Source organism: Harmonia axyridis, chromosome 1, assembly GCF_914767665.1.
Source record: "Harmonia axyridis chromosome 1, icHarAxyr1.1, whole genome shotgun sequence".
NCBI classification, from domain to species: domain Eukaryota; kingdom Metazoa; phylum Arthropoda; class Insecta; order Coleoptera; family Coccinellidae; genus Harmonia; species Harmonia axyridis.
This window is the reverse complement of record NC_059501.1, coordinates 78,716,611-78,739,815: the sequence shown is the minus strand read 5'-3', so window position 1 is coordinate 78,739,815 and position 23,205 is coordinate 78,716,611. Positions and strand designations below refer to the sequence as shown.

Sequence of the window (23,205 nt, the reverse complement as noted above, 5' to 3'; positions counted from 1 at the left end):
AAGAGTTATCGATCGGGGACTGGTCCCTTCACACCGGATCCTAATGGGAGCTGCCCGGTGTGCTTTCAACGCCCGGGCGCGTTGTTATCACGCCAGCGATCTGAATTTGGGCGATATAATGTCGGCGATAACGGCAGTGGAGTAGCGCGAAATTTGGGACATGAATGAACTAACACTCAAAAGATCCAGACTTAACGTCAATGCTTTTTTTTCTATATTCCTCTAGAAATTTTCTCTGGTTCTGGTGACATGATCAACATGAAATTTTGCATGAAACTTGACATTATCTCACATCTAAATGGAATATTTTACCCTCTTCTACGCCACTGAGTCGTGGTATAGGCTGTCCGATCCTTTATTATTAAATGCAGCGAGGTGTGTAGGAGGGCGTGAATACAGGGGCAGATTCGCGGAGATCTAAACGGTAGGCCAAGCGACGAAATATAGCTTGCTTATTGGGTTGGGTAGAGAATTGGCTGTGTTATCGTGTAATCTACGTTAATTTAAGAAATTTAATAGCTCGGGAGGTTTAGGAGGTCGTAACTAAGCTTGAGCGATTGGATATTCATTAGTTTAGGTTGGTTACGATATTAAAGAATGATACGTTCTTGAATTTATTGCAAATTTTAAAGGATGGTCTATCTTGCTTTGAAAATATCAGAAATCATTTTTGTCTGAGTGGAAAACGTGAAACATTACACAGTAAATAGCTTATTAAAGTATGGTAAACAAATCACGCAGTTTTCGCAAACAAAACGCACAGATTTATTGAATTAATAATTCAATTTTTTTTCCACGCTGTATATGGTCGTAGATGACGTTTGGTAGATAATGCATGTTTTAAAGCGTAATATACTTTTTACAATATGTAATATATTTTTATCTACGACAAATATATAATGTTCGTACATATTACACTTCTAATTTTGGCACTTTAATGCCATATTATAAATTGCTTTAATTATTAATGAAGAGCTATTAATAGTTGTTATGAACTAAGAACTAAACCTAAGAATTCAGTGGCGTTTATGCACTCTCTTGTTAGTTCTTAGTTAAGGCATGCGCACGTGCTCGAACTACTTTCTATTTGTTCTACTCTTTGATGTTTGACATTGATATTTATTGTGAAAGAATCAAATTTAATTTTTTCAAATACACCTAATACTTTTCATGGATAAACACGAATCAAGAACATAAAATGATAGAAACTGGTACTCGTTAATATTGAAATTCTATGCGGCGCACGCGCACTTCTATATTTTAACTGAGCCCTTAGTTCTTAGTCAACAGTTGGTCTGCTATTGTTAGTTCTTAGGAAACGTGCATAAATGCCCTCATTGGTTTGATAGCGTTCAATTCATAGTTTTAGGTTTAGTTTTAGTTCTTAGAACTGGTGCATAAATCCACCATTAGTATGTAAAATTTTAGGGGGGGCTAGCAGAATTTTAGAGGGTGCCCGGACCAATACTGAACCACCACTTAGGGTGGCCCTGTTCTCCAATCACAAAATTCCTCGGAACAATGATATAAGGGAAACGAAAAGAAATAAGTATTCAAAGTAAGGATGGGCAAGGGACAGAAAACCACCGATATATATTGTATCGATATTTTCTGACACTATCGAAATATGTAAGAGAAAAAATATCGATATATATAGCTGTATATTTTAGTGTGGGAAAATTTTGTTGAACTCAATAAAGTTTTTCAATCATAGAGAAGAATAATGGGATTCAGTTGAAGATGACATATTTAGTAGTTTTCAATATTTCGCATTATGATTTCGACCACACGAAACATATTTTGATCTACTTCCATTATTCGAAAATCCGGATTAATAGTAGTTTGCTCCCATTTCATGGAATATTTTCGATATGCAGAATTTCAGTTTTGCGATTCTACATTTCGATATTTAGATATTTCAGAGTTTCAAATTCGATATTTTCGCATTATGATTAATCGTGACCAGATTCAGTTGAAAACACATTTAGTAGTTGGCTTCCATTTCTATAGAATATTTTCAAAATGAAGTAGGTACTTCAGTTCTGAAATTCTGCATATCGAAAATAGTCGATATTTATTTGAAAGTGTCAAATTCGATATTTTTTAATATTTTGCATTATGATTTTGACCACACGAAACATATTATGCTCTAGTTTCATTAGACGAAAATCCATATTCATCGTGACCAGATTCAGTTGAAAACATCATATTTAGTAGTTTTGCATATTTTCAATATGTAGAATTTCAAAACTGAAAATACTTCTTATTGTATGGGTTGATATGGGGTAGGTAAAAGGGATCTTGGGAATTCCAGCAATAACCAATAAATGGTTCAGGACGTTTATGTACAGAAAGAAAGGTATTTTACAACGGCCGTTGAATTTTATTACAATTTTATTATGTCTTTTTTTTCTTGAGCTTTCAGCAAGATCGAGACATAACTTTTTATTTTCGATGAGTAGAAATTCAAAACTGCCATATATATCGAAAATATTCGATATTTATTTTATATTCCGCTAAATCGGGATTTTCGACTAATGGAACTAGTGTATTATATGTTTCGTGAGGTCGAAATCGTAATGCGAAATATTAAAAAATATCGATTTTGATACTCTGAAATTTATATAAATATATCGATAATATATCAGTTGAAAATATCGACAATCGATAGTATCGAAATTGAAAATATCGACGATATTCACCGAAAATTTTCTGAAAAATATCGATATCTCGATATATCGATATTTATTGCCCATCCCTAATTCAAAGAATTCAGTCCTTACTTGATGGGGTTTCATATTGATTTGAGAAAAAATTGGATATAAAAACTTTTAATATCCACAGATTCGATACAAATTCAAAAACTACGCGTTTGTCTCTGAAATTTTCGAAATGGTTTTTTTATTTTTGATTCAATGAAATTAAATATGAACACATTTAATTTCCACAATTTTTTTATTCCAAACTACATGCAAAATTACATGTTGTTTGCATAACTGGAACTTTCGAGATTGTTTTTCTTTCAATTATAAATTATGAAATGAAATATAAACACTTTTAATACCCACATTTTTTTTTATTATTTAACAATTGTTTCACCGTCTTAGCGGCTTCATCAAGAATTGGTTACAATGAGAAGTAACCAATAAAAATGCTAAGCAACAATACAATCATTGAATTAATAAAAAAAATGTGGAATTCAAAAGTGTATATATTTAATTTTATTAAATTAAAAAGTTTTGGTTATGCAAACAACTCGAAATTTTGCATGGCGTTTGAATATGCTATTTCACATCTAAATCTAATTAATATTTCATTTGAGAGGAAAAAATATATATACTATATCAAAATATCATTTTTTCATGCAAGAGCACCCTTGAAGTTTGTAACAGTACCACCCTGTATAACAGTCAGTACGAAGTAAATGCACGTTATTGTTATCTGTTTATAAGCATTCGAAAATAAACGCAGTAAGTTTTATCTTTAAAAAAAATAAAATAATTATTCCAAAAAAAATTCCGATAACTTTTCTGACATGACAGTCACAGCCAAATCGACCAACGGTATTTTTTCTCGACCAAGTGCAGAAAATTCAATATCGGTAACGGATGCAAGCTGCGTTTGAGTCACCCGAAAATGCATACCGAACGCCAGATCCGGATTAGGCAGTCCGTAACTTATTAGAAATCCATGTAACCTAACCCCAAAACCGATCGTAACGGCTGCATCGAATCCGATCGAGAAACAACAGTCCTGAAAATAGAAATCGGTGCCGATACGTCCTTTGTAGCCAGAAAAGCCGCCAAGGAATTCATTATGCAATGGTCTGATATAAAACTCAAAACGACCAATAAAATTTTATGTTTCCAGAAACGTATATCATATTAATATTCCAGTTTTAATGGGTTATTATTGTCGACGGGACGTGGTGGGATCGGGGCTATAGTTACAGTTTCGTATTTACAAACAAAAAATGTGTTTTTGTAACGACCGATCTCGAAGGTTCTTTGTTAATTGGGTTGTGAAGTCACAGACCGTTCGGATATATATTTTTTTTTTCGACGCCTTAATCTGTGCGGGCGTTGTCGTAGTGGGTTATTCTTTTCCAGGAAGTGTTATTGTGTGCCTAAAAGTCGCTAGGTACCAAATGCGGATAATTCACGTTCAGGAATTTCTCCAGAAGATAAAGATCTTAATGCGTTAAATGAACTTGTCCTATTCAATTCGTTAATAAGCAGAAATTGTCGTTAAAACGTCATTAGATCGGTATCGACACTACTCATTCAAACTTTGCAGAATTTTTGTGTTATCAGGCAATATTTGAAATTTCAATTTTCGAATTTTATATATTTTTTTTTTCATTTTATGTTCATTGATTTATGATTTTTCGCATCAATGTTCGTTTAACAACAAATATACCTAATTTGAATCAGATTAGATGTTATTTTAAAATTACTAAGAAAATTGAGACGGACTTTATCGCGTGTTAGAAGTTAATCTTCTGAGGTGTTTGAGCTAGTTCAGTTTACAAATCACTATCAACTATAACATTCGTTAACACTGTCAAAATTAGTTCACTTTCAAGGGCGGCCCTAGTCTTAAATTTTGGGGGGGGGGGCTTATGGGCTTCAAGTTTTTTGATAGGACCATTTCGCACATTGTCTGCTTGAATATTAAGTGTCAGGTGGATCCATTTGGGGGGGGGGGTGGATTACCCCCTTAATCCCCCCTCTGGGAGCGTGCTTGTTTCCTTATCGAATTACTGTGTTTCCTTTTTTTTTAATTTCTTCTCAAAATTTTTATGACTCTGAAGTTTCTTGAGTCTTAAAGTTATAATTCTTCACATACACGCAAAATTTCAACCCGATCGTTTTGTATATCATTGAAAATGTAAGATTTTTTTTCGATATTTCATTTCCTTTTTCCTCTTTCAACATCAAATATCTCGGAAAGTGTTAAAAACGTGGAGCAACCATTCCTATATTGAAATTTCAAAAGCCACAACTCAGATACTATTATGACGATAGCAATGCGTGTTTTGAATTTCATTATTATGTGTTGCGAATTGTTTTAGGAATTATCAACAATCAAATTTTATAGGAATAGCTGTCATATTTTCTGTGAAAATCTCTGAATGTTTTCTTTTTTTATAATCCCGAAGGTACAATATTAGAAATGATGAAACAAATTGAATTATTGATTTTTGATGATTAAATAATTATTTTATATCTACGAAAACACTATAATTACACTACAAATTTCATTGATGATGAATCACCACTTATTATCATTCGTATTTTGTCCAAAATGTCATCAATTGAAATTAATATTATTACTCACGTTTATTTGTAATTCGTTAAAATACTGTAAATTATGTTGCAATATTTTGAATTAAATTAATTTCAATGCTTGATAATAAATTACAGAAATTGAGGAGCTCTATCATTTGAATTCAGGTAAATTTAATATATTCTCAATGTAGATACAAATCATTTCAATCTAGTGTGTATCTATTAACAATATTGACTGATAAGTTAATCACTTACTATATTTTTGGGTCTGTTGATGGAGTCGATAAATAGTATTAAACTAGTTAATGATGAAAAATGAGATCAGAAAAATTTGAAATAAACTTATTCATTGTGAATCATTTCCATTAAATCGAAATATCTCCGTATATACAAACATTTCAGTATATTAAAATCTTAAAACTTATCTTCTATACCAGTGGTTCCCAAACTTTTTTTTTTCGTAGTCCACTTTCATAGCTTTACTGGTTTCGGTGGACCCCAGCAATATATTTATTTAGGTGCCTACAACTTTTTTTTAGTTGGAGAATTGCTACGAAAAACCAAGAAAGAGCTATAAAATTAAATTCGCTAAAGACGGATAACATTTTTGTCCACTATGCAAATTCCAGGTAATATTTGAAACCGTTGAATATTTTGAATTAACACTATAAAATTGGATATTAACAATTTGAAGATGTTATTTACTATCGAAACCAGAAAAAATTTCGTGAACCCCCCATTTGCTCTTCACAACACCCCGGTCCCCCTACGAGTCCCCTGTGGACCCCCAGGGTTCCACCTGGACCACTTTGGGAATCACTGTTCTATACGAATGACCGATTTTACACAATATAAATAGTAAATTGTAAAAATATCAGGGGGATTAAAATTATTTACGTTTGTTTTCGAACAATTTCAGTTTGTTGAAGTTCTCAAATAAACTTTATTATTATTATTATTAATTAATTTTTTAAAATATGAAATCGAAAAAAAAATTTTTTTACATAAAAACCCAAAACATCATGAAATACTTTTCAATAAACCAAAGCGCATCTAGCACATTCCAATAGTCCGAATGAATAACCATAATCGTTCAAGTTATTTCAATTACAATCTACGCAAACCTACGCTCTTCAGCCGCGTTCACACAAAAAAGTTCATTATTCTCCGCTAAGAGCATTGCGTCCACAACTGAAACTAGAATCTGGTTAGCCAACAGTAACTAATTGATAATGCAACCAATTTTACTATGAGTAACATTTTTGTTTACATTCAAATAATGCTAGGTGCGGGTTCATCTTTTCAACGGAGACATACTTCTAGACAGGACCGTATGTGTGGATTTATTTATAGATTAGCAAGTTGGTACTCATTTCATTAATCGATAATATGACAACCATAGAATTTGGATTTCTCGACGTATCGTTCAATGAACGTTACACATAGTGTGTGGTCTTGGCTTTATTATGTGTTTTATATCAAGTAGTTTTATGGTTGTCGTTTTGTTAACAGCTTCGAATGCAGTTTTAAAGTTGTTTACAGATGATACCAATAAATGATTTTTACTTGAAGGCTATAAAAGTATAAGATGAGAAGAATTTAGAGGTTTCGAAAAAATTAATATGATTCTTCATATCTCACACCTGAATTAAATTAAAACCATGTTGAAATTATTATTGAGTGAGCCGAGCCAAATTTTCTTGGTAATTATTCAATGTACTATACCTAATACACCGGTAGAAGTTCTTTATATCACTTATATTTTCCTAAAATATGTAGTTAATTCATCAAATATTCTTATACAGGGTGTTTCCTAATTGAATGTCAATATTTATGGGGTGATTTTTGGGTCCATTTCAAGAAAAATACTGCCTAAACGTCTTTCCTTTTGAGATACAGGGTAGTAAAGTTTTCAAAAATAAAAAAAATAAAATCTGTACTTATTAATTATGAGCAAATTTGATCTTCTTGAATGTTTTTAGTTCGACACACGGGTTTCATAAAAAAAATAAAATCTGTGTATCTGCATGGTGATATTGTCATATGTATGTGTTCACGATATTGTTATGATCATGCAGAGAAACGGTTTTTATTTTTTAAGTGAAAACCGTGCATCGGATTGAAAAAAGTCAAGTGATACACTAAAAAATACCTCTTGATTCATAGGACATGTATGACAAATTTCATTAGAATATCTGAAGTGGTACTGTAAATATTAATAATAAATGATTTATTTTTAAAATTTTACCACCCTGTATTTCAAAAGGTGAGAAGTTTAGGACATATGTTCATAAGAAGTTTTTTCTTAAAATGGGCCCATAAATATTGGCATTCAATTAGAAAACGCCCTGTATCGCAAGACTATTTTTTGAATAATTCAAATTAATGCCAAAACCATTTTTCGTCGTTGTTTTGAAATTTGAAACGAAATTTAAAATTTTTCGGAGTCTACTAAATTTGGATTTTTTCAAAGTTAAAGATTAATTAGGGTCATTCAATGAAGAAATCCATATTTTTCATAAACGTTTGCCAATAATTATGAAAATAACTGATAAAAAACGACTAACCATTATGTAAAACAGAAACAATCTTTTATTAAATTAATATGAAAATTCAATAAGCATAGTAAATTATTGACTTTAAGTAATTTAATTTTTCAAATAATAAAAAACAAGCATAATTAATGATATTCATATAATTAATCATATTTATATAATTAACTACTAAAACGAACCTTATCAGCCTTCACGTGAGTATTGGATGATGTGATGGATAGACGATTCGGCGATGATGTAATTGAAGATTGATTTAGCGATCCTTCGTTTGAAGATTCCATTTGGATGGACGATTCCATTTGGTTGGACGAGTCAGCGTGGAAAGATGGATCCATTTTGTTAAATTTTAAAAACAGCACAACACAAATAATCACAAGAATAACCCAGCGTTTCAGCAACTACGGTATATACCGGACACTGAAGATCCAAACTTAAATTCGATTGCCTTTATTACTTCGGAGCAGGTACAAAAATTTGGATCGTACTCGAACTAAATTAAATGTTGATCGAATGTACTGATAAGCAACAAATAATTTATGGGTAGGTACACAATCACAATACCGGACAATATCGTTAACGCCAAATCGGATTCGGGTGTCCGAAGATACTAAACTTAAGTGATGCTATTTTCTGCATCTAGTAGGGGTACACTCAATAGGCCCTGTTGCGCATCTTATTTTCTAGAGTGACTATTGGTCTATCAACAAATATCCGCAGGGCATCCGAATTGGGCGGTATCTAGGATTTTTTTGAACGCTAATACAACGACACGGCAAGATGTCGACCTTATAATCACATGGTCTCCATACATTAATATCAACTTTATCTCAAATAATTGATTGTAAAATAATATCAAATTCGGTATTTTATAGAACAGCCGATAAAAAGAAATGTATTAGAAAAAAGTAACGCAAACAAAACAAAAGAAAGAAACGAATCACATACGAAATATGTATAAAAAGGTATAAATAAGAAGAATGTAATTGATTGAAACTAATAAACAAATAGAAGATAAAACGAGTATTCATTTTAAGAAAGTAGTTTGATTTTATCAACGCAATATCATTGTACTGTTTTTATAACGTTAATTCGACGATACGGCAATATATACTTGTAGAACGAAAAACATATATTCACAAGGTCCCCATTACATAATATCAAAATTAATCTCGAATAATTGATTGGAAATAACATCAGATTCAGTATTTTCGGGAACAGTCGATACGTAAACAAAACAAAGGAAGAAATCAATCACATTAGAAATTAATAAAATGATAAATAAAACGAACGAAATTGAAAATACACAAATAGAAAAAACTTGTAGATATTTAAAAAATATTAATATTATTCTAAACAAACACGTATCAATTGAATAAACGGAAGTTAGATTAAAAACGATCACTATACATTTGAAGATAGAAGTGATAATAATTCAATATCATTGTACTGAAAACGCAAACAAATCTAATAAGATTAATATCAATTTCATATAGAGCTAGATCAGGTAAAACTAGCATTCCTTTTTCGTAGATTGGTATGCCCATAATAATAATAATAATAAAGAGTTTATTCTAATTTTCTTGGTAGAGCATTGTCAAAATTATTTAATGAAGGTAGGTTAGTAATCTGCTCAACAAGAAGTGTCAAAGTCTTGAATCAGAAATGTTTTTCTGGACAATCACTAGGTAAGTCCTAAGGTCTTAAGAAAACTGACATCTTCAATGATTAATTATAAGATTCTGAATCATAGAACATTTATCGCACGATTTATTTTGTATAAATATATGGAATACAGAATATATCAAACAATATACGAAAAGGTCGGAATTTTCGAACGAATGGTAATTATCATTAATGAGATTAATTTCGTTCGAAATAGAAAAGTTTGAAGCTGAATGTCTATCTTCCACGAGTCATTAAGAATGTCCAATCTATGAAATATAGATTCTATAGACTTCAAAATATGATGATTCATATGCTTTATACAGGTAGGCCAAGTTTATTTCAGTGCTTTTGTCATTATTTTCTGATAGATTAAGCAAATTATCAACTCCAAGGAAACTATTCGATTTACATCATTTTTACAATCTAAATCTCAAATCTAGACCTCAAAATATGATAATTATGCCGAAATAACCCTAATACCTACAGGTATACCAAGTTCACATCAATACTTGTCTCATTTTATTCGGATTTAATTCATAGTTCAAGCAAGTTATTAATTCCAGTGCAAGTATTCGATACGCATTGGTAACATAATTTTTACAATTGCAATCTGAAATCTAGACCTCAAAATATGACAATTCTGCCAAACTACCCCTTATACATATATGCTTGGTTTACGTCAGTACTTTTCTAATTTTATTCGGATTCAATTCATAGATCAAGCAAGTTATTAATTCCAGTGGACGTATTCGATATGTATTGGTAACATGATTTTCACTATCTAAATCGCATTGCAATTGATAGTTCTGAGTTATGAATTTGCAATTCCAGATCAGATTCACATTCTGCCAACAGTTCTAGTATTCACGACTATAAAATAATTTGCTATTAATATTCAAAAAATTGTTTGGGTGAGTGAATTCTAAACAGGATTTTTTTTGATAAAAGTTAACTCGAGGTATTACTAGGGTGAACCGAAATTAACCTTTTGGGTGGATTTATATAGTCAAAACAAGTTTTTACAGCGGTGGATTTAACCGAATTGGAAAAGGTATTTTTAAACTGCGTAAAAAGACGTTAGAGTAGGTATTATTTATGTGAACGTTGAAAGAGGGTTTTAAAGACCTTGAATATTTCAGAATAATCCCAAGTTGTGAGATATCTTACAGTTAGAGAAATTCCACAAAATAATCCCAAAAACATCAATGGTAAAAATTGAGTATATACTTTTGAGTCATAGCTTCAACTTTATCATTAACTTCAGGCACACGCAACATAATGCGGTAATTTTCAAAGTGGTGATTGTCAGATCATGAACATAGATCCTAGAATGCTTGGATGCAAAAATAAGGTTTTTTCTGATTTAAGAAACTTTTATGTCGGTTTCTTCGAAATTTTGTTTATTATTTGAAACAGGTACAAAAATTCGAATTGGCGCCTTAGTGTTAAGAGGCAATTGAAACTTTCGGGCAATTTGAAATTTATATTACTCAAGGTGTGCCTAGAAAGCATCCCAACCGATATTTCAACAGAAAAATTTATGGATACCATGAACTTCTTTCAAGGTTTCATTATTTATTTGAATGAACAACCCAAATACTAGTTTTTATATTCTGAATTTGTTTATATCTTTCTTCGTCTGCTAAATCTAAATTTAAGAGATTGAATTGGGCGTCAGTTCATTCGTAAGAATTAACATTTCATCACAAGAATTATTTCAACTGACTACCCGCAAGTCGGAGACAGGTTCTTCAAATATAAAAAAAATCCAAAATTTTCATAAAATTATCTTACAAACCACTTCGTCGAATATTGCTGTTAAAACCCTGTGCTCCAGGTGCATGTCGTTATCTAATGTAGTAATTGGAATTCAAATCACAACAGTGGGACGATAGAGGGGGCCAGGGAGACCCACCCCTAAATTTTTGATGCCCCCTCTGAAATATCGCATGGGCAAAAAAAAACACGAATTCAACGTAAACTAGATGGACCTGTTTTTAAATGTTCAATAATTTTTTTTCATTACCCTCATTATTTTTTTTATGAAATAATCATGGATACATAAAATACCATTTATTTCCCCTTATTCTTTGATGATCCTCTTAACAAATCCTGCCCCCCTTTTCTTGAGAACTGGTATCATCACTGAATTACAGTAAAATTGCTCACGATAAAGAATGATAAAAGGACTTTACAACATTTTCTTATTGCCTAATGAAGGTAATATCATCGTTGTCGAAACGACGATTATCACAAAAGAAGAATTCATTTGTGGTTATTTCACTCTTTCACATAGTAGTATTAAGTATTTTTGGACGAATACAGAACTAAATAATAAGCCTTCAACAAGCGGAAGAATAAGGGCAATATATGTAAATAAAAATGTGATCGGATAGTTTGAAATATCAAGTTTTAAATAAGTCCTATAAAATTGTTTGAATTATCAAATTCATAGACTAAAAACCAAGACATGTAATACTCAAAATCTTAATAATTCATAATAACAAAATTCTGTATTTTTCTTGCTACAGTGATACAAAATGCAATGTCGTAGAACATATTCCTTTGAAATTTGGGAATAAGTTCTGGATTGAATTACATCGAAAACGTATTATAAGTTCTCAAATTGATGTAATTTTTTTTTATAAATAACAAAATATTGCAATTTTTTTTTATTCCACATTTATAATAATATCAGTGGTGGCGTACATGTCAGTATCATGTAAAAATTAAACTGGATGGATGGTGAATTTTCAGAGGCCACACAGCTAAACACATCTGTTGAAATTAGGCTGGTAGAAAGATCTCTACCCAAAATGTTGATTTATTGCAAATTGCGCCCCGTTAAGCAAGGTCCATTTGTCTTGTTTCTTTTATTGCTCTTATATTGTTCGCTGGAGTTAAAAATAGCCCCATTCAACTAATAACGGCACCCACAATGCCCATCTACTCGATTTTGGTAGATTCTGAGGGCTTGGACAACTTGCATTATTTGACAGGAATTATTTGAAGGTTATCGAGAGGTTAAATTACAGAAAATAAATTAAACATATGTGATTTATTCATTTCAGCGCCTGTCAATGGATTAGTGCTTTCCTAAATTTTTTTTAATTCTGATGACGTGTTGGAATCCAAATTCTTCTTCTTCTCCTAAAGCTCTTTCTCTTCTTTTCTCATAAATCTCAAAATTGTTATTTTATATCTACATGAAGAATCTCAATTAAGGTCGAATCTGTTGTCACTAATACATCCTGTATCAGGATATTTTTTCCCAATTCTCTTCTCTAATTTTCGAAGACTATTTATCATTTATCTATTCATTAACAATAATTGTTTATAATATTCGTTAATTATTGGTTCAATTTCTTCCAACAGTTTATGATTCACTTGTTTGATTATTACATGTTCCTCTATTTTTAATATTTCTAGTTGAGCTATCAACATGAAATTTCGCATGAAGCTTGAACTGATTATTTCATATATACACACAGAATCCCAACCCGATCAGATTATTAGTCAGGGAAAAATTGGGTATTTCTCTTCGAAAATTCTTCTTGAATTTCCTATTGTTCTGATGATGTGATTACTACGCAATTTTGGACGGAGGTTGACAGTGTTATTTCATATCATCGACACCTAAAATTAGTGATTCACGGCTTGACTTGATATTCTAGCTACTTGACTTGGGTTTGACTTGAAATCAAATCAAGTTCAAGTCAAATACTTAATAAATAAATACTTGACTTGACATTAAAAAACAATGACTTGGCTTGAACTTGAGTTGATTTCAAGTCAAGTATCTTGAATATCAAGTCAAGCTGTGAATCCCTACCTAATATCTATATAAACTTCGTTACTTCTGTAGTCTCTATGATAATCTTTCGATATTCTTGTTGAATTTTTCATGGTTCTGATTAAGCGATCAACAACATCGCAAGAGTCTTCAGATTGTCATTCTACATCCAATTGCTAATTTTCATCTCAATCGAACATGCAGTTTCGAACGGCCATATTCCCGAAACATCAACGAAATTAACCGTATAATACGAGATTCAAACCTATTCCAAAACTTTCGAATTTCTAGAATCTTCCATTCGAATTTGAAAACGAATTCGTCATCAGAGAGTTGAACAATGAGAATATTGCTGCTGATGTTTGTGATGATAAATTTGAATTGATTTGATTTATTGCAAGAAAAGAATTATCGACTTTGTAACAATATCAAATGAATAAATAATGTATTGGGTATAAAGTCACTTAAGTATCTTATTGAGTTCTTTTTTAAACTTGGCCTAGCTTTCGGTCATTTACATGGCCATCTTCAGGGCAAATTAATCTGAACCTAACAATGCAAAATTAGGCAGAACCATAAAAATGATAGTCACCTTTTAACAAAACTTCCTAGTCATATAATTAAAATCTCAACAAAAAAAATAATCGTCGTTTGGCGCGCTTGAAGTTTGTTTTCCGAATTTCTGATATATTCAGGTATTTATTTCAATATATTCTGAGTTAATATAAAACGTAGATTCACTTTGGGACATAAGAAGTGCGTTTTTTGTGAAGAAACTCTCGAATTGAGTGAAGTATCGAATCAATGATATGTTTTCATTTCTGCGCGCTTCATGTCAAATTTGAAAGTTCATGTTGGGGACAAATTTGGTTACTGAAAATGACATATCGTCGGCTAAGAGTGTAAATCTGCTATGCCCATAATGAACAATTTTACAGGAGACCAAAAAAACCGTACAGTAAGTGTTATAATAATAGTATAGATTGTATGTTGTTTTCGTCGTTTGGCGCGCTCGAAGTTTGTTTTCTGAATTTCTGATATATTTAGGAATTTATTTCAATATATTTTGAGTTAATATGAAACGTTGATTCACTATGGGATATAGGAATTGAGTTCTTTGTGGAGAAAGTCGCGAATTGAGTGAAATATCGTATCACTGATATGATTTCATTTCCGCGCGCTTAATGTCAAGTTTGAAAGTTCATGTTGGCGACAAAATTTGCTTACTGAAAATGACATATGCTCCCTCTATTTATGTTTATTACTCTGAGGTTCCCACTGATGCCACTTATGGTTCTAGAATCGGAATATTGGTTGAATTCCAACCTCATCGTTTGCGAATTGCGACCACTGCGAAAAGTACAGTGACCAAATGATGAAGAGAGCAAAAATATTCCACAACTCTCTCTCTATCTCCCTCCAATTCCAACAAGCATTAGTTCCGCATCAAGAATTCACGACCTCGTCCTCAAGAACGCCACAGGAAATCGATAAGTACCGAACCTACTCAAGTCCCCCCCCCTTCCAGCCTGGATTTTGATGTATGCCCAAGGGCAAGAGGTGTAGATCTAATTTTAACCTCTAACCCCTGTCAATGTGCCCGAGATTATGAGATCTAGCCAGCTGTTCACCACATTTGGCAGCTTGATTATCAGGCGCGCTCCGCTTAATGAATTGGTTCCTGATTATTTACTTAATTCATTAATTTACCCCAAACAATTTGGCTACTTCCCCCGACCCAGGAGAACGATCAGGAAGAACGTAAACATTTGGCAACTGTGGGATTACAGCATCTCATTCAATAGAACGTAATGCTGTACACTGTACAGGCCCAAAAGTAAAATTGTCGTGTTATAAAGACTTTCTCTATTTCAGTATCGTAATGAGTTCATTACAGTACTGATAACAGTGCTTTAATGAACTCATTACAGCATTGCTTTCAGTTATATTTTTCGGTTTGTCGTTGTCTACACTGACTTCCGATCCTATCAAATTTCAGCACACGTTAATTGTCAATATAATATAATTCGGATATAATGAAATGATTTGAAACATTATACGCAGTTTCTCTATTCTGATGGTATTAAATCTATTTCGTCAGACATAATTCAAGAATTCAATGCGTAATTTAACATTTTATTTTGTTATATGTTCAATATCATTTTTCGCCAAGTTGATATATATTTTTATTATAACTTTAACTTTTTGGATATATGGGCTAAATATTCCTGAAAAAATATCATACACGACACTGCTTTTCTCAAAATAGAAATTATTCGAGGAAAAATATCCTTTCTTTCAAGATACATTTGATATACCAATATTTTTCCGTCCAACGATCTATTTTCGATAAAAAAGAAGCATTATATCGAATTCTACAATTTTAGTTGTTATTGAATTTTACCTCTATATTGAACGAAATAACTGAAACAAATACCAGATCAATTTTTGATTATCTGTTGGAAATAACAACCACCCACAAGTACGCATGCATTTTTTGGAAACATTAACATCTTTCAGCTTAAAAGTTGAAAGGTTTATGATGAAGGTTTATAGAAATTTTTCTTCTTTAAATCGTCTAAATATTCTCAAATACCTTGTTTATATTTCTTTAAAATCTAATCTATGAGAATGTCATGAAATGAGTAAATATTTTCATTATGTCGAATAGGATATCAGTAGTACCTCAGAGTAATCAACAAAGATGAGCATATTGAGGGTATAGAGGTTTGAACCCTATTCATCTTGGTTGCTTCAGTTCACTCAACCACTGGTTTGCCAACATTACTAATAATTAAGCGGCTACAAACAATCTAAACCCAAAATTCAGTACAGATGCGCATTCAATAAGTCCATAGTACCACAGATTTTATGTTTAAAAAGGAAATTGAAATAGAAGGAAAAGTTCAAGGACATCAGATCCTTCAAGGAGATGCGTTTTTCTTTGAGGGATGTGTACTTAAACTTTTCCACAGATTGGAACACTAGAATTATGTTAGTTTGTTAATTATTAATAAGTCCTAAATTTTGTGTAAATATATTATTATTGAAGTCTTGTGAGAGTTTATTCATAAATAGCAAAAGTTCGTTAACTACTAGTCGAAGATTTGTTGACAATGAATTTATGTTATTTGTGGAGATAACGTAAGTTCATATAAATTATTCATTACCGAAATATATAAAATATTATTAAATACCTTGTAAATAAATATTTCATTCATAAATTTAACTATGAATATGAATGAATATATCAAATATAAATCTGCTGTAATAGTTCTGAATAAATAACCTTCAAATAAGTGCTTTATTGATAAAAAAAATATGGATTTCTCTCAGTGTAAATGAGTATTTTAAGAAGCCAAGATAAGATATCGAAAAAGAGAGATGAAGAAGATCCACTTGGAGGCAGGTTTGTTGAACACGACAACTCGGATCATTACTTACGCATACGGGGTGTTATCTGGAGGGTGTACAGCGTTTAGACCGCTATTACAGCATTCATTAAGACGCGGAATCAAAGCGTACCGGTATGTAATTATAAAGTATTTACAGACGAGGATACAGGCGAGGAGTGGGGTCATGTAATTCATCACGTGGACAGCTAATTTGCTATTCGTATTATCATATTTGAACGCGAGTTGACTGGCCGTTTAGCCAGAGGTGTAGGCCGATATAATCTAATATCTCGATTACTTCTTACTCTTATAATGGTCGAGATAAATTGCCTTCCAAAATACCATTTAGTCTCGTTTTATTTACTCTTCGGGCCCGTCCACGTATAGCTAGGAGGTGTCTGCAACACCTTCTGCATCGCCATTGCTTGTACCCCCTTCTACAGTAATTGTCCGAGAGCGTTGAAACGTAAAGGTAGGTTATGGATGGACGTGTTTCGCGACTCGTCTCTTTTTATGCCCATCTTCGTGGGTTGATTCGTGCGGTTGCCGCATTTTTAGAACCGCTGGCATCAATGACATTGATCAAAAACGTTTGAGCAACGCTTAAGGTGTTTATAATCAATTTTTCTACATTCCCACCGATGACACTTATGGTTGAAACATTCGGAATTCAACGAATATTCCGATGCTAGAACCATACGTGTCATCAGTGGGAACCTCAGAGTAATAAACATAAATAGAGGGAGCATACGTCATTTTCAATAAGCAAATTTTGTCCCAAACATGAACTATCAAATTTAACATAAGGTGCGCGGAAATGAAAACATATCAGTGATACGATATTTCACCCAATTCGCGAGTTTCTCCACAAAGAACGCACTTCTTATGTCCCATAGTGAATCAACGTGTCATATCAACTCAAAATATATTGGAATAAATACCTAAATATCTCAGAAATTCAGAAAACAAACTTCAAGTGCGCCAAACGACGTGAATCAATCGATGACACTACGAGAGCAAAAGTTGCCAAACCTTAGATTTCAGCAGGTAGATACAGAAGAGAATAAATATTCTGCTTATTGAAAATTCGACAATTAGGAAAAATATCGGATTCCAAATAATGAAATTTGCATATTTAATCGGGAATCACTCAAATAAATATATTTCATTCAATATAATATACATTCCTCACGATATAGTAAAATTGTGGATTTGAAAATATATCACAATCCGACAACGTAATTTAACCATGATGGAGACAATTGGTAAAAATTGCGAATACTTCCTTTATCTATGTTTATTACTTTATGGGCCAAACTGACGAATTAAACTTCTAAATCCAATTTTTCTCGAACTGAATCCACTAAAGAATTATTCATCGATGAAAAGAAAGGTGTCAGTCTTTTCGGAAGTATAAATCTACCTAATTCTATATTCACCATTTGAAATTTTATGCTGAGAACGTTTTAATGAAATGAATCTAAGAACATTATTTTGAAAATGAAGAAAGTAACATTTTAAGAGATTTTATCTACACATGCTTCATTGTTTGAAGTTAATAATTTTTTGTATAGCTTTAGGTATCTCGAAAGATTATTGTATATAGGACATTATTAGTTTGCAAATGAGTCTTGGCTAGTGGAATTACCTTAAAGGCTGCATACGTGCATAATAATTATTTCCTTTTTCGAGATTTTTGAGGTAAGATTTGATATTGTTTTTTTACATACAAACTTTTATAACTTGGTAATATCGTGTCAAAAACCACTTGAAATGACAGTTTGAATGTGATCTGTCTGTATCACAAACTATGACGTCATTTGCTCTGAGTCAGGTTTTCATTTCTCGAAATTCTCAAGAAATCTGTGTTAATAATACAGGTGATATTTCACATTTTTAGGAGTTTAAACACCAAATAAAAAGTTATGATTGGCCAATTTCTTCCTTATAGTCAACAGCCCAATTCCAAACGAAGCTTCATGAGCGAGCGACTGCAATCGACCTTTTTTCTTCACGCGTGCGAGTAGACGAAATAAATTAGGATTGTTTTCGCTAACATCACGTGTTTTATTCGCCTATAATGATATTCACACCGGCGTAATTCTGCTCCGATGAAAATTATTGAGTTTTGTTTTGACTAGTCGAGAGACACGGACTCTTTCAAGTTCATTAACTGGCGAAACTGGTTGCAGCGGACCTGAATGGGGATATGGGTTCCGTCCGCGACGATTAATTGAATTAGTATTTTGGCAACGGAGACTTTCCAAGAATCGCCGTTACAATTATTATTTCCGTCTAGTCGAGCATAATTCGATCGACACTGTTCTGGACAGAAAGTCAAAACAACGGTTTGATTTTTCTACCTTCCCACCAATGACACTTATGGTTATAAGAGGGAACACCATCAGGAAATTGCTCAGTTCAAAAAGAAATTAAATTGACGAAAGTTGGAACTATTGTGATATTCCTAACTTTTACTAAATCAATTTTTTCAATCGTTCTGGTAACACTGAACATTTTTTTGTCCCTCCCCCTCTGGTAAAATATTGACAGATCACTAGAAAGTCACGTGTTGGTGTTCCCTCATAACATTAGGATTTATGAGTGAATAATAAATATTCTAACAACATACTGTTGGCTATTTACCGATAATTCTGTATGTTTCAATCGTAAGTGCCAAGAATGGATCACTAAATAGAATTCAACACCTTAAGATTTTGATCAATGTATAACTACAAAACCTACATTCGAGTCAGATTATATACCCATAATACTGCAATCATGAGTGTCATGGTTTCTTTTTAGTATTTCTTTCTTTAATCTGACAAGGAAAGGTGTTAATATCGATTTTTCTACTTTCCCACCGATGACATTTATGGTTGTATCATCATTCGGGATTATGGATATATATTTCAACACAAATTCAACTGTTGGTTATTTACCCATAATTCCTAATTTTGCAACCCCGAGTGCCAAGGGTGGTCAGATGGAACAATCGAATTCAACACCTTTTGATTTTGCTCAATGTATACCTACATAACCTATATTTAAGTCAAATTATATATCCACAATCGCTAGAGTTGCAATCATAAGTGTCATCGGTGGGTCAGTACAAACTCGTTTCTTTTCAGTAGATATTTCTTTCTTTGGTACCTGTTTGACAACGGAGACTTCTCGAAAATTATGGTAAGAATAATTATTTCTGTCTACTTGGGGATACTTTGATCTCTATTGTTCTGGACACGAGTCAAAACTAAGGTTTGAACACTTTGAAAGGTGTTAAAATCGATTTTTCTACTTTCCCACCAATGACACTTATGGTTGTACCATTCGGGATTATGGGTATATATTTCAACACTAATTTAACTGTTGGTTATTTACCAATAATTCCTAGTGTTGCAACCCCAAGTGCCAAGGGTAGTCGAATGGAACAATCGAATTCAACATCTTTTGATTTTAATCAATGTATACCTACAGTTAGGTCAGATATATAACAATAATCCCTAATGTTGCATTCATAAGTGTCATCGGTGGGTCATTACAAACACTTTTTTTTTGTATTTCTTTCTTAGGTACCTATTTGACAACGGAGACTTACCAAAAATTGTGGTTAGAATTAATATTTCTGTCTAGTTGGGGATACTTTGATCCCTATTGTTCTGGACACGAGTCAAAACTAAGGTTTTAACACTTTGAAAGGTGTTAAAATCGATTTTTCTACTTTCCCACCAATGACACTTATGGTTGTATCATTCGGGATTATGGGTATATATTTCAACACTAATTTAACTGTTGGTTATTTACCAATAATTCCTAGTGTTGCAACCCCAAGTACCAAGGGTAGTCGAATGGAACAATCGAATTCAACATGTTTTGATTTTAATCAATGTATACCTACAGTTAGGTCAGATATATAACAATAATCCCTAATGTTGCATTCATAAGTGTCATCGGTGGGTCATTACAAACACTTTTTTTTGTATTTCTTTCTTAGGTACCTATTTGACAACGGAGACTTACCAAAAATTGTGGTTAGAATTAATATTTCTGTCTAGTTGGGGATACTTTGATCCCTATTGTTCTGGACACGAGTCAAAACTAAGGTTTTAACACTTTGAAAGGTGTTAAAATCGATTTTTCTACTTTCCCACCAATGACACTTATGGTTGTATCATTCGGGATTATGGGTATATATTTCAACATAAATTTAACTGTTGGTTATTTACCGATAATTCGTAATGCTGACATCCCAAGTGCCGAGGGTGGTCGAATGGAACATTCGAATTCAACACCTTTTTCTCATTTAAGTATGTATTTAAATTTGAAAATGCAGAATAGAAATAAATGGAAATATGTATAACCAAATAATAAAGCGCTAAATGATAATTGGCTAAAAGTAGTGTTGTAAAAACATTAGTGATTCCATGATAATAAAAAAAATTGAGATACTATTGGAAAACCTTTCAATTTTCAAAGTGATATAAAATAAAAACTACAAATCTAGTGAGAAAGGTATTACACACCCTCCAACCTTAAGATCATCGCCAATAAATCGTATCCCCGTGCTCGAAACGAGGCACAAGCCGTTTACGTGTTTACGATGATTCAAACCACCAAACTCCTGCGTCCCCAAGTTATTAAATGAATAAATTGCTGCAAGTCCGGGGACGAGACGGCAAAGGGATTGAACGGCTGCTGCACACTCATCCGCAGCCTCGCACACATGTATTAATCTCATAGGGGAGAGTAAATGACTCAATCAGCGACATAATGAAGTGGTCAGACCGATTTAGACCAGACCATTGAGGATTGCCGACCTGGGTAAAGACCGCCAATACTTCTTATCGATAGATAGATTTGCCAGAGCGGAGTTAGCACAAGATCCAATCATTTATCTATAAATAGGCGTGAAGGAGGCTTAACGGAATCGTTAGGGGGATGTTTTCCGATTTTCTAGATTTACTGTAATAAGGAGAACGCTTAGGAAAAATTGTACTAAATTGTGAGTTATGTTTCTTTGAATGTATGTAGTTTCGATGGAAAGTACAAACTCATTTCTTCTTAGTATTTCTTTCTTTAGTAATTCAAAGTCAAAACTAAGGTTTGAACACTGTAAAAGGTGTTAAAATCGATTTTTCTACTTTCCCACCGATGACACTTATGGTTGTATCATTCGGGATTATGCGTAAATATATATTTCAATATCAATTTAACTGTTGGTTATTTACCGATAAATAATTCCTAATGTTGCAACCCCAAGTGACAAGGGTGGTCGAAACAATCGAATTCAACACTTTTAGATTTTGATCAATATGTACCTACGTAACCTACATTTAGGTCAGATATATACCAATAATCCCTAATGTTGCAATCATAAGTGTCATCGGTGGGTCATTACAAGCTCGTTTCTTCTTAGTATTTCTTTCTTTAGTATTTGACAACGAAGACTGTCCGAAAATTGTGGTTAGAATTATTATTTACGTCTAGTTGGGGATACTTTGAGCCCTATTTTTCTGGACATGAGTCAAAACTAAGGTTTGAACACTGTGAAAGGTGTTAAAATCGATTTTTCTACGTTCCCACCGATGACACTTATGGATGTATCATTCGGGATTTTGGGTATATATTTCAACACTAATGTAACTGTTGGTTATTTATCGATAATTCCTAATGTTGCAACCCCAAGTGACAAGTGTGGTCGAATGGAACAATCGAATTCAATACCTTTGGTTATGATCAATGTATACCTACAGAACACTTGAGAAATATCAAATTTGAAGGAGTAACCACATTATCTGAAAACTGTAGGTATAATACAGAATATTATAGTTTGAAGTAAGAATTACAGTGCAGAAAACGGATTACTTTCAGACAGGTAGTATCTATAACAGAACTAAGTAAGAATGAAATATGACAGATAAGAGGTGTTAACAAAATGACAGTGCTCGACAGATATCGTCACTCCAAAATGACAGAGGGTTGAAAAATCAACCCCTGTGATATTCAGCATACAGAATTTTCAATGAGAATCCAGTTTCCGATTATTTTGTTCCTACTCCCTGCAATGGTTACAGATTACTCCTTTGAATTGGTAGAATTACTTATTGAAAATGTCTTCTATTCCATAGAAGAATTCATGAACCATCAATTCTAGTCACTAGTAGTAGACTAGTATTCACTAGTCAATTTTGTATATGTATTATATATTTATGATATATGTGTTTAAATGTTATTAACGTATGTACTAATGTTCAGGACATCTGTAGGTATACTTTGTCTTATATTTTATTGACCTACCCTATAAAGTTTTGAGGGAAATAAACGAGTATGAGTATGAGAATACAAAAATTCCTATTGCAAAATTTGCTTGATGAATTTCGACGGCAAAAAAAATTTCAAACATTCTTAAAAAACTACAAAATCATATAACTGAAAACGTAAGGTGATACAAATACTGAATACAAAACTCTAATCCTGACTTCTAATAGTTTCTTAGTTACGCTTTT

At 32.5% G+C, this 23,205-nt stretch overlaps 1 protein-coding gene across 6 annotated transcripts in view; it reads right to left on the bottom strand.

Moving 5' to 3' along the window:
- LOC123678379 (protein dead ringer) overlaps positions 1-23,205 on the bottom strand; it is a 183,732-nt gene that overhangs the window by 58,465 nt on the left and 102,062 nt on the right. The window contains exon 1 of one of the 6 annotated variants that reach the window (XM_045615419.1): positions 8,026-8,623. The exons of the other annotated variants lie outside the window; for them this stretch is intronic. Coding sequence (XP_045471375.1) covers positions 8,026-8,181 — 156 coding nt within the window. The 5' untranslated portion in view covers positions 8,182-8,623. Of the gene's footprint in view, positions 1-8,025; positions 8,624-23,205 lie in introns of those variants that run through there. 6 annotated transcript variants of the gene reach the window in all.